A 13,503-nucleotide genomic window follows, 5' to 3' on the forward strand; every position below is an offset into this window, starting at 1 on the left:
GCTGGGGGGTAAAGCTGAAGCCTCCTGCAAGGCAGTGGCTCAGGTGTCCTTAGGAGACATACCAGGTCCAGGCCCAGGCTGAACTTCCTGACAACCTTAAGAAGGCAAAGGCCAGGTATGGTGGCTCACACCTGTAGTCCCAGCACTTTGGGAGGTCGAGGCAGGAGGATCACTTGAGCTCAGGAGTTCGAGGCCAGCCTGGGCAACATAGCAACAGCCCTCTCTACAAAAAAATAAAAAAATTAGCCAGGTGTGGTGGTGCATGCCTGTGGTCCCAGCTACTCTGGAGGCTGAGGTGGGAGGATCGCTTGAGCTCTGGAGGTCGAGGCTACAGTGAGCCAGGAGCATGCCACTGTGCTCCAGTCTGGGTGACAGAGAGAGACCCTACTGTCTTCAAAAAAAAAAAAAAAAAAAAAAAAGGCAAAGTGAAGACATCATGAACTGAGCCCAATGGAGCCAAGGCTCCATCAGGGGAGCCTTGGGTGGAAGCCAGGGGGACTCTGGGGCACTGCTGCACTCCAGTGTGCCGCTGGGGAAGTTACAGAGAAGGAAGACTCGGAAAACATCAACAAGGCTCCCCTCACTTCTGGGCCCTCTGTTATTTGAACTCCCTCTTGGATGCAAAAGGCTGGAAAAGGCGCTCCAGACTCTTGCAGCACACACATCTGACCATGTCACTCCCCCATCAAGCATCTGTGCTTCCCCACTGCCCACAGGGCAATTGCTAAGACTCTTAATGTTAACATTCAAGGACCTTTATGTTCTAGCCCCAATCTGTCCCTATACACTTCTTTCTTACTCACTTATTCCTGTCTCCTGAAGCCCCATTCAGAAGGGCTCCATTTCTGTGGCCCCCAGAACAGTTGTTAGCAGATACCTCGCCTCCCTGGAGGCTGCGAACAGGGTCTTTGTTCTATACTCTGGTACGGAGCTTGTGACTCTCAGGCACTTAGCAAGTGAGTCAACCCAAATGATGACTCCCCATGTACACCACCTGGATGGGCCACACGCGATTGGGTGACTCATAAGTGCTTCTGAGAGCAACGTTGCTCGCTGCAGAATCTGACTGGCTCCTTCGTACTTGGCTCCAGGCGAGAGGGGTACATTTACTTTCTGATCAAATATTATTCTGATGCTCAAGGCATGCTTGATGTTTGCAAGTCAGAAAAGTTTAATTACATGTGTCATTAGAATGGCATTCTATAATAGCTCTGTGACTGAATTCATTAACAGAATTCTTAACAGATAAGACAAGACAAATTAATATTTTGTTGCTCACGAAAACTTCTCATTAAGAGAGTAGTGAAAAAGTGATTAATATTTTGTTGCCAATCAAGATGTCTCATACAAACGACAAAGAAAGGAGGCCCACACTCCTTCGTGCTCTGTGATCTCCCCGCCTTGGGTTTTGAAGGCCAATCAGCTTCCCCCTGTGCAGGCGTGTTTGGGCATCACCACTGATTACAATGCCAGTGACCGTATTTCATCGGTCGCTGAGACACCTCAGGCCGAGGGACTCTGGGAGCCTCATCAACCCCAGAATCTTTGCTGCATCAGTGTTGCAGTCCTGGGCTGTTCTCCCCTGACTAATTCTTGCTTCGAAAATGCAAGTGAATCCCGATGACCTGGCTCTAGCCCTCTTCAGCCTGATTTCTTCCAAGGGTTGCTTTCCACACCGTCCCGAGTGGGGCTACTGCTTAGGAGCACCTCTTGTGTGCCAGGCACTGAGCTGGGTCCTTGACACACTTCAGCCTAAAAACACCCATGTAAGGAGGACGTCATGCTTTTTCTCCACAGGCTCAGAGAAGTCTAACAGCTCACCCAAAGCTGCTCTGGATTTGCTGGAGGTGGCGGGTCAGTGCCTCTCTCCCTGGGTGAATCAAGGCTGACGTGGACAGTGAGACTTCAGTCCCCACTGCCAGCAGCGGGGGCATGCCAAGGTCATATCTGCCTGACCAGGGAGACTCACCCAGCTGTTGCTGGCTGCTTGGTCGGGACTCAGGCTGCAAGATGCTGAGAATGCTATTTAGCAGCAGCAGGAATAATATGAATGATAGCAACAATAGTAATAATGATAATGACAGTGATAATAGTTAGCATTTATAGAATACCATACATGAAGAGCTTTACATGCATATTCTCATTTAATCCTCACTGGAACCCTATGAGGCTGGTTCTATTATTTATCCCCATTTCACAGAAGGGGAAACTGGAGCTTAGAGCAGTCAAGGTTACTAGACTAGTAACTTTCCAAGGTTCTACCTAGTAAGTGGCTGACCCCAGGCTCATGCCCTACACTAGCAAGCCGTGCCGCCTCCTTCCCTCAGGTAGGGGAGGTGTGCGTGTGTTTTGTGTGTTTGTACACATCGGGCTTGGACCCCTGCGGGGCTGGCGCTGCCCTGCTCCCTCGCGCAGGGGTTCTGAGAAGCACTGGGCCCTGCCTATTTGCGGGCTCCTGACTCAACCATGAGCAGCAAGTGTTTCCTGGGAGGTAACAAGGGGCCATTCATCTCTGGTTGCACCCACAAATTACCCAAATTGCTAACCTTATTGTGAAAAGTAGAAATGTAATTGAGTTGGTGCTGGAGGCATGTTTGAGGGAGGGGCAAACCACTCAAAGTAATTTAATTAACTGATGGCAAGTACATTAAGTGGAGTCTTGCCTCTGCTTTTATTTCTGATGTCTTTCAATGGAGCACCAAGTAATGCACATGAAATGCTCCCACAGACACAGGTGGACCTGTCTCAGTACTGATCAATCTTTACTGGCCAAACATGTTTAAAAGCTGGCACTGTACCTTGTGAGCAGGTACAGTGGAGGATATCACACTCACAAACATGCACCCCAACACAGTCCAGTCTTTACAGACAGGACACTGCTCTTTCTTGCTAAGTTCTCAGACAAGCCCTCGCCATCGCAGGCCCAGAAAATGAAGGGTTCTGCCCATCCAGCATCTGTCCAGCAAGCACCCACCAGGATTGTGCTGCGTTGACACTCAAAGCTGTATAGGATACTGGCTATGTTCACTGTGGTGGGAAATCACAAGGAAACCATCCCATCCAGTGTGACGAGGGTAGGGAAAGGGCACTCCCTGGCAGTGCTGCCCGGGGTGGGACCTCCAGAGTGGCCCCCTCTTTCCATCTGCTTCCCCCATGACCCCCAGGGTGTAGCTGAAGGGGCCTACAGAGTAGGAGACGACTAACTTTGGTGGTTCCTGCAGCATTTCATGCTGGGTCTCTCTCCCCACAAGTCTCAGAGTTGGAAGGGACCTTCAAGGTCACTGGGTTTAGCTGCCCTCTTGTGGCTAGCAGCATTGCTGACCCAGTCCCTGCTTGAGCTTGCATATGCTGCTTGGGATGAGGAGCTCCCTCATGTGGCGGCTCCCTCCCGTGGCGGCTCTCTCTCCATGGTGGGGCAGGTTTGATGGCTGGAATGGGGTTCCATCCAAGGGGCCCAGATTGATCTGTTGAGGTGCACCTTGTGCTAGTCCAACTCATGGGGTCGCACAGCCCAGGTCAGCTCCCTTTGCCCCAGCCCCTACCCCACCACCTTCGAGATGTTAGCAGGAACTGACCATTCATTCCACGGGTCTTTCTTCTCTGGGCAAGCATCCCACTGTGGACCAGCTGCCCTGTCCTGTGCCAACAAGGCTAGGGCTGCCCTCTCTTCTGCCTGAAAATTATATACCTGTTACTGTAACCCAAGACCTGTCAGCTGTCCTGGCAGCTCACTACATGGGTGACATCACTCTGTCTTCTCACATGAACTTCTGGGAAGCCACATCACCTCTTGTGCCAAACCTGGACCAATAAATATCCTTGAATTATGCCACTTCTTTAAGTCCAATAGAAGGGAAGTATTGCTAATGTTCTTCTTATAGATTAATTCATTGAGGATCAGCAGGTTAAGAAATTACTCAAAGTCACAAAGCTGACGTGGGTAATGCTGGGACCCCAACGGAGGCTGCCTGGTTCCTCAGAGCACAAAAGTACCCCCTGATGGCCACGCTAGGCTGCATGAGCTCAGCTGCTTTCGTCCACACAGCACCGCTTAACTCATCACACCCTTGTCCCCTCACCCAGCAACGAACGTCCCCAAGGTAGGTCCCCTCTGGCCTGACCTGGTTTCCCTCCACCTTCTCATCTGGCACCTGGGACTTGTCCTCCAGCCAACCCAGCCCAGTGGCTCACCTCTGCCCTCCACAAGGACCACCCCTTCCCTGCATGCAGCTGTCTGCAGCCTACCCAGCATGAGGGCCCAGAACCTCCTCCTAAGGTAACCCAGCCCGCTGTTCTCTCAGCTGTGGAGCCTGCTGCACTCTCTGCTGGCCTGTGGTCCATCCCTCTAAGCCCTGTGAGCGGGCCCACACAGCCCATTCTCAGGGTCACCTCCAGGCCTTTGCTAATGCAGCCCCGTTCAGAGGCCTCCTGTCCTGCCCATCGCATCCCTCTTCTCTTCCTTAGCCAGACATAGCTACAAGGCTGATGGCCACCATTCATCTATTTTCTGCTGTGGTGGGACTTGGATTTTCTGATACTGCCAAGCTGACAACGGGCTAGAAAAGCACCAAACACGGGATGTTAAACTAAAACTCTCCGGCCCTGCCACTGCCTGTGGCATCTTACCCAGTGTACTCTCCCAGGGAGGTGCGCTTGAGCTCACAGTGCATTCCAAGTGACTTACATTGATGTCTTCCAAGTCCAGGAAGTTCAGGATGAGCCCGTTGCGCTTCCAGATGATTGGTGGCCTCAGGTCTCCACGGACGGCGCAGGTCAGTACTGTGCTCAGCCCCACGGTCACTGTGGTCACACTGACCCTGTCCTCGGGGGCGAGGCTGAGCTGAACCACTTCTGCAGAGGGAAAGGAGGAGGCACGGTCAGGTGCAGGCCCAGGGAGTGGAGTCTCAACTCAAGGTGAATAGCCATGAATTTCCTGGGTGGAAGGGGCCCAGAAGGGCTCCACGGCTCCCTGAAAATTGTTTACAATGTGCTGACTAAATGTAGAGATAGACACTTTTGCTGGGCGATGAGCCAAGACTTAGGTCAAATGCCCAAAAGGCTGTGTGAGTCCAAACAGGTCAAGAACCATAGTTAACGTGCAGGGGACAATCTGAGCCATAGATTTGTGTCAAGCCAAGAATGTGGGCTGCTAAGGCCAGGGGGCCCACCAAACAGAGAGACCAGAGGGGAAGGGGTGCGGCATCCTGCTCACAGCTCCCCTGGACTACTGGAGTCTGGGCCTTGCTAAGCGCAGACAAGGTCTGCTGAGTGAGCCAACAGGTTTCTCATCCATCTGGCGTCACTTTTAAAGGTTGCGCTGTCTGAAATCTGGGGAATGAACTGGCTGATCTTTGGTTTGTTTCTGTCTGAGGACTCGCTGAACTTTGGATTTGGATTTCTGTTCTGTGACCATGCACTGTAGCTTTTAATTTTCTGAAGCATACTTCAGGCTGCATAAATTATTAGTCCTCGCCATTTTGCACTTGATAACTGGCATTAGGACTGATCATTCTTCAGGCAAATGGTAAGAATCTAAGATATTTCTCTGCAATCACAAGTTTTTTGAAATTCTCAGGATTTATGAAAAAATTAATCAAACTCAGGCTGCTCAAATGACCAAATGGGATCGGCTTTAGGGGAGAGTCAGAGGCCACTGACGGGACTGGCTCGCTTTTGCTCTTCTCCCAAATATGTGCATTCAGGGAGGTTGGGGCAATAGCCAGAGGTGGCATGAGCTGCGGGAGGCAGGCTGGCTCTGGGAGCAGTGGGTACTATTTTGTCTATTCCCTATTCATGCTTACTACTCTATTGGGACCTGGGGGACCCCAACAGATACATCCCCTTGAACTGGAGCAAAGCAGAGTTGGGAGCTGAGCTCTGTCGTTCTGCGGGATGCTTGTGAGCTGTGGCCAGGCAGCAGCAGCCCCGCAGCAGCACATCTGTGCTCATACCCTCTTGCCCTGGGAGAGAGAAGAGGGAGGGAAAACAGCTGCAGGTGCAAGGCACAGCAGCGCGGCTGAATTGAAAGCAGGGCCCTGAGGTCAGACCCTGAGCAGCAAGCCCTCCCTCCTCCACAGATGCTGAGGGGCCCCGCCCTGGGCTCACAACGATGAACCAGATACGCTAGGTGCTTCATCAGTGCTGTTGGATGGATGGATGAGAAACGGAGAAAATGAAATAAAGAAGTAAAAGAGCCAACAGGCTGGTGGGGGAGGGGACAATCACACTCAGGAAAAATGCGACTCACGGTGAAGGAACCCTCGAGGAAAGATAAGCACCGAGTGATGGATGCAGACGCAACTGGCATAGTATTTTACCAACATTAAAGTGATGCATTTCAAGTTCCCCCTTAAATCAAGTTCTGCTCGCTACCCTCCCACCTCCAAGTCATGAGGCTTATTGCTCAGGGCAGGAGAAGGCACTAACTCTGTAGCAAGACCCGGGCTTTGGAGAGGGGAAAGAGAGTGAGAATGTGCTGAACTGGTTTAGCTCCCACCGTACTCTGCGGGTCAGTAGGACTCAGACCTCAGCACTCCCCCCAGGAGAAGAGGAGGTATCCTTTCCTCATCACATGACCAAGAGGCTCTCCTGGGCCACGAGGCTTTTTGTTGCTGCTCCTGCCACCTGGGGCAACCACATGTGTCTGGGCAGAGCCAGAACCACCTTGGCTCCTGGTATGGAAACAGGCCCAATTTTCCCAGATAACTGAAGCTTGAGAAACTTCAATTTGTTTTATCTGAGATTTTTAACAGGAAACCAACCACCAGGCCTCTAGATTACTGCAGCCGGACAATGAGACACACACCTGCTGCCTGTTGACCATCTCCTGTCTTACCCCTCCCTAATTCCCCGCTATCTAAACTCCGAGCCTTAGTCAGAGAGATGGATTTGTGACTGGTCTCCCATTTCCAGGCTGATGTCACTGAGATTAAAGTCTTTCTTCCCTGGCAATACTCATCCACTCTGTGATGGACTTTCTGTGAGGTGAGCAACCAGACATAGGCCAAACCCCTGCTGTTCAGCAGCATCATCTCTGTACCTGAGAACTGCCTTGGGCTGCCAGACCAAGGTCCAAGGGAAGTGCCCCTAGCCTCAAGGGGCGTGGAGGCCAGTGGTGGCTGTGGGGGGCCTTGCTTGGGGGAGCCTCCTGACCCCCAAGTCCACCAGGCTGTGAGCCCAGATCATGAGCACGCCCAGGGCTGAGCTCAGCTTCGAGTGACCTCAGACAGGGCAACCCAGAGTCCCTTGCCATGGGAAGTGAGGCTGCAGTGCACCACCACGCTGCTTCCCTGGGCACTCAGAAGCCAGCGGGGAGAGCAGCTGGGACGCGGGGGGTGGAAGCTACAGACACAGAGCAGTTTTTAGACAGAGCACTACTTATGTAGACTGTTAAAATGTTAAAACTGTCAGCTCATGCTAATCTTTTCAATGGATTGAGCGTTTAGTTGTGTTTTTCTCCCAATGGGGTGAGGCTTGTGAAGTCAGGTTAGTTACAAAAGGAACCTAGATTTTCCCTGCACATCTTATCTGTGGTCCGACTTGAAGGAAAAGACCAATTGGGCCTTCGGGGAGGGGCTTGGAGGCCACAGCAGGGCTTCCCCTGGGCCCTAGAGATCCGCTTCTCAGGTGTGGCTTCCTGGCCACCTGTATCATATCTCTGGGAGTGGGTAATTAAAACACAGATTCTTGCCCCTCTATCTCAGGCTGATGCAGACTCTCTGGTGGGCTGGGTGGACATCCAGATTTTAACAAGCATCCCCAGGGGTTCTGTGGTGGCCTGAGAACCACTGTGTTACAAGATGAGAAGAACTCTGGGTACATAGAGAGGGGGAATGCCGGTGGGAGACAGGGAGATGAGGTAGTCTGGTAGGCTGTGGTTTCCTGGGGCTCCAGACACAAGGCTAGGAGCATGGCCCCTCATTTGGAACACGGGACTGATGTGAAACGTAGTATGCCCTCCTCCATGTGGCCCCAAAGTCATATATTCCAAGCAGCTCTAGAAAAAGGTCTGCAGGAGCCTCAAACATGGGGCTAATAGGAAACAAAAATCCAAGTGGGAGATGGAAGCCTTCTGTGTCCCTCTGGTCCTGTGCCGGCTGGGATAACTGGCTGCTGCATCCTCTCTGAGTTATTCCCAGTCATTTGTATGTAGAAGATGTGCACTTTGCACAGGAAAAACTCATGCAAAATTAGAATGTGTGAATACTGATAGAACCATCGTAATTCTGCTCCTGTCAGCTACGTGAATATTAACCAAACAGCAAATATTTGGATCACTTAAAGTTTAATTAAATGAATGTTTTATTGGATTTAATTTGTGTCAATATTCCCCAGCTCCTTTCACAATTCTGAAGGGATTTAAGGCTACTGAGCCCTCTCCTTCCACCCTCACTCCCAGTTATTTCCTGGTCAACAAGCCTCCCCCTGGCAGGTCCTCCTTCCTTGCTAAGTGGCAAGAGTAGGACTAAGTGGCTTCCCAGGGTGACTTCCAGGGAGAGTAAAAAATAAGACAGCATCATGTGCTGGGCCCCAAGTGAGCAGGGCAGGCCACCTGGCCCCCAGGCCTGGCTCTGCTATTGACAAGCTCAGTGGCCTTGGCAGCTCCCTTCCTGTCACTGGGCCTCAGTTTAGACATGGATACAATGAGGGCTTGGGCCCCCCTCGCTTTTGCCTCGGAGCCGATTATTCTATGTTGATGTCCCCGGAGACCCCCTGAGTCTTGCAAGTGCTCCCACTGCATCTTTTCTTGCCCCTAAGTGTCATCTGCCCCTGTTCTTTTCCCACTTACCCATGATGGTAAAAGTGACACCTCCAGTGGCAGCACCAATGGGTGCCAAGTCCCACTGAGGCTTCCCTCCTGACACCCTCTGAGGACTCCCCTGCCCCACCCCAGACCCCCTATAGCCTCCTGCATGGTCACCCCTCCAGTTTGCCCCAGCTGCCTGCAAGTCTCTTGTTGTCACTGGCAGAACAAGGTACATCTCAGCCCTGCTCAACAGCTGTCAATGGCTGCCTATTACCCACAGATCACCACATAGAATCCAGAACAGTCCCCAGTCTTGCCCCTGCTGTGTCTCTAACATTTTTAACCACTGTACCAGCTGGCTCCCCATGGCATTTGTGTCTTCAGACCTCAGTGTGGGCCTGCTTGGCACCTGCTACTTGCCCATTCTGAGCTCCTCACACTATTGGCCCCTACCTCCAAGATGACCTCATGGGATGTTTCTGGGACCCTAAAGTTTTTAATGTAAACAAACACTTGGACAGATAGTAGGTGAAGAAGATTGAAAGAGACTGTCCTGGTGAATTTATCAGGACTTTTTCAGGCTTAGTAACAGAAACACTCAGAAATGCTCATCTATTAATAGCTTAGGGGAAAAAAGGTGGTTTAGTTCCCACAATGGGAAATCTAAGGGAGGTGGAAGAGGTTGCAGGCATCCAGGGCCTTTGACAGTGGCATTCTCTACTTGGTTGCAAGATGTCCATTGGTGGCCCCACACTCACATTGTTTCTGTATGTGGGATTCCAGAGGAAGGGACTAAATCTTGCCTGTGAGCCCTGGAATAAAGCATGGGGGAGCTCTGATTGGCCACATACAGCTCCTGTGTTCTTCCCTGAAGCAAACACTGAGGGCAAGAAGATTGAATATTGTGCAGGTACAGGACTGATTGGCCCATCAGGCCTGGGCTGAGTGGCCACCTCCAGGGGCAGGGACTAGGTGTTTGGGCTGGGGTAAAACGTCTCATGGAAAGGGTATACTGGGCAGATCGATACCCTATGACCATCATAGGGATGCAGCGAGGGCCCCCTCCCTTCCCTCCATCTCCATCACAACTGCATCGGGAAGCCTGGGCATCATGTGTGATCAGGGCAGATAGCCGCAATCATACAGTGAAGACCGTAAGAATCATCAGAACTGAAACCTGATCTAGGCTGCTGCAGCCCTGCCTCTACCCTGCCCCTTCTCTGGAGAGTGATGGGGGCAGCTTTCACAGGGAGGAGATGTGGCCCAGCTAAGCAAACTCCACCATCCTGTTGAGCCTCACATCCTGATGGTGAGGGTCTGGAATTTGTGGAGATGGCCTTCTGTCTGTGTTCAGTGATCACACATCTCCTGAACCTCACCCATGCTGGCCACATCTGCAGGACTGTGGACCAGCGAAGTCCCAGGCCTGGTCTCTGCTCTGGTGGGGAGCCAGGTCACATGAGAGGAAGGTGAAGATGCCACATGCAGCCCTCCAGGGGACAACGAGTGGTCCTTCCGGCCCCTGGCTGTGGCTCCAACGCCCCTGTGTTGACTGACCATCTGTGGGCTCATTGGCCACTATATGGGAAGGTTTCCAAGGTCCGTGGAAGACCAAACGAGATATGCCCAGCACTTAGAGTATGATCAGGGGTCAGTAAGAGAGGGCTCGGCCAGACACTGTGTCTGGGGTGAGAAAGTGTCTACACACAGAGGCTGGTGTCTTTGGAAAGAGAGGGCTGGGCTGGGGGTCAGAGCAGCCCATCAGGGAGCTTGTCTGGCACTGCTGGGCGGAAGTCTGTTCCCACAGAGAGACTGACGCCTCGCTATGAGAACTGGCATTGGAGAGCTGCTCTGCAAGTAGCGAATCTGAGGAGGGCAAGGGAGTTGGGGGGTTCTCAAAGCTCAGGGCGTCCCATGATATCCTCCTGGGATGAAAACACATGGGCCACGCTGCAATGATGGCCCATCAGTGTGGGTTGGTTAGCACAAGACAGAGCTTCCTGGGCCACTAGCTAGGCTGCATGTCCCACAGTGGGATTCTGGGCAGGGCTGTTTGGTACTCTGGTGTCTAGCATAAGGCCTGGTATACAGTAGGTGGGCTCAAGGCCATGACCTGTCTCTCTTGACTCTTCAAACCAGTGCAGTAGCCTACCCTTGGTTTTCCAGACATGAGATGCCACAAACACCCGTCCTCACCTTTCTCCCTGAGTTTTGGAGCTTGGAGACAAAGGGCGGTCACAGGGAATTAATGGGCTTACCATAAGCAGGCTAACAAACATCCTTCCTGAAAGCAGGAGGCCATAACATTTCAGTTGTTGGAGAACTGGGTTTTAGTTCCTATTACAGCTTTCCCTTAATCTCAGGCGCTATTTCTCACACTGACTTGAACTCGATGAGACACTCATAAACCCATCAGCACCCTCTCAAACAGGATTCTGGTGCTTTGTAGCGATAGAAATTAAATTTCTCAAATTCTTGTCAAGCTGGTGTTAGTTTTCTTATGTCAGAAACACACTAATGGAACACATTCCTACTTGGACATTTGCCATTTTTCAAATGATGCTGTTGGTGAAAAAACCCTGTCAAAAGCTCAGTAACCTGCCTGCACATCAATATTTTTGACTGAGCCTCGGAGGGCAAACTCAGGCTCAGGGGCCTGCTTGGGAATGAGGGCAATTTGGAGAGAGCACAGGCCAGGCGCTTAGACACAGCTCTGTAACTGCAGTCTCTTCCCACATTGCTCTCCCTCTAAATTAATGTGCTTCCCTGAAACAAACCCCTCAGGTGACCTGGGTGCCACCAAAGAAGCTGTGGCATTGGAGTGACAAAGCCTATTGATCTGGTCCCATCCCTGTGACCAGAGCCACACTGTGAAGTTGGTGAGAAGGGGAGGAGCCAAGGTGGAGGGCGCATGCCCAGTGTCTCCTGACCAAATAGGGCAACATCCCAACATCTCCTGGACCTTGTGACTTTGGCTGGTGTTTACAGAGTGAAGCTGCTTTGGCATGTCCTGGTGGGCCGGGCAAGGCGGGTGGGAGGGATGGTGTGCTTTTCGTCTCCTCTGTTCCCTCTACCGGAGATTGTCACTCTGGGATTCTTTCAAATAACTGCTGAATCTTTGTGGATGGGAGGCTGGGGACAGGATGTCTTAACGCCTTTCATCTTGACATTCCTGTTTAGAGCACCAGGGTGCATCTAGCCTGCACAGGTGCCTCTGTATTAGCCAGACTTGCTCCAAAGCCATACAAGAGAGCACTTGCCTCTGTCCCAAATCTCCTGTTTCCTTATGTGTAACCGGATTCAATCTTCCTGCCATTGTCATTCCCTCTTGCTGGCTTCATTTTGGGGATGGCAATAAAATTACTAGTTAATTACCTGCGGGTCAGTGGGTAATTTACTTTTTCAACTGGCCTATGTTGCTTGGTGTTGCTTCAACTTTTATTACAGTTTAGTTATCAAGTTCTGCTCTCCGGTGTGAGCAAACACCTTTGTAAGCTGCATAAAGGCAGAGACTATATCTGTTTTATTTATGTTGTATCCCCAGCACCTAATACAATGCCTACCACGCAGAAGGGACTTAATAAGCAGTTTTAAGCAAGTGAACTACCAGGATAGTGCTCAGACAACAATTATTTATGGGGCTGGTACCAGGAGCCAGGATACAGTGGGAATATACTGGCGAGAAAAACAGGCCCAGTGCTTGCTAACCTGGAGCTCATGGCTTAGCAGAGAAGACAAGTGTCAAGTGGGGAGGGAGAGCAGAGGCCTGAACCTGTCTACAGACCCCAGGTTAAGGGCCCGTGATGCCTGTAGAGCCTGGTTGCCCTCTTTCTTGGTAGAGCCCTCCCTGTGTGCCCGGCAGACCTGTGTCCTGCTATCAAGACATCCCAGTCTGGTGTAGTATCCTCCTTGTTTGCAGGAGGGGCCTGTGCAGGGGCAGGGTTACCTGGGCATCCCTCTGGGCTCTGGGGTTCCATTTAGCCTCCTCTGGCCAATACATCTTTTTTGTTTTGGGAAAACTAAACCTCAATGTGACTGCTATGCGCAGACGAAGAGGAAGTTAGAGCAGAACTCAGTGCCCAGGGGCTGTGACATCACCATCCTGGGTGTCATGGGGTGCCACAGTGTGGCAGGCAGGAGAGGCATCCATCAGAAGGAGCAAAGGGTCCGTGCTGAGGTGGACAGCACAGAGCCTCCTGGTCAGCAGGGGCATGGCTGTCACAGTGCTGCGTACCAGCGCTTCCACCCCCACTGGTTCCTGTGTGTGTGGGGGGTAGCCTTGGTCAGCTCAGCCAGTCTATGAGTCTCTCCCACCCTACCGAGTCTACACCCAAAGATGACGGGCATACCTCTGCTCAAGATATTTGCAAAAGGAAAGTATCTTAACTGCCTATTACTTTGGTGTCTTAAGGGAGAAAAGAATGTATTACCTTATATAATTATACAGAGCTACTCAGAATTTACAAAAATTCATACAGATCTCTAAGGTTGGGTCCAGAATCTCCTGAGCAAGTCAGTGGAGAAGAGCAAACCGTTTTTACCTAACTAGCAAGAGGGGTCCATGCTGTGTGTTTCCAAATGCCAGCTCATCTTCCAATTCCTGTGCACTCATCATGACTATTTCCTGGCCTCTCTTAGAGCCAGAATGAGGCCACGTCATTGGGTTTGACATGGTAGGAGATGGGAGGTGACCATGCCTAGCCACACAACCTCTGTGTCATTGTCTTGGTTAGTTTTATGTGTCACCTTGACTGGGC

General features: G+C 51.5%; 1 protein-coding gene across 2 annotated transcripts in view; it reads right to left on the bottom strand.

Moving 5' to 3' along the window:
• FSTL4 (follistatin like 4) overlaps window positions 1–13,503 on the bottom strand; it is a 647,263-nt gene that overhangs the window by 49,510 nt on the left and 584,250 nt on the right. For both annotated transcript variants that reach the window (XM_025388001.1, XM_025388000.1), the window contains exon 7: window positions 4,685–4,851. In XM_025388001.1, coding sequence (XP_025243786.1) covers window positions 4,685–4,851 — 167 coding nt within the window. The remainder of the gene's footprint in view (window positions 1–4,684; window positions 4,852–13,503) is intronic.

This window comes from Theropithecus gelada, chromosome 6 (assembly GCF_003255815.1).
Source record: "Theropithecus gelada isolate Dixy chromosome 6, Tgel_1.0, whole genome shotgun sequence".
NCBI classification, from domain to species: domain Eukaryota; kingdom Metazoa; phylum Chordata; class Mammalia; order Primates; family Cercopithecidae; genus Theropithecus; species Theropithecus gelada.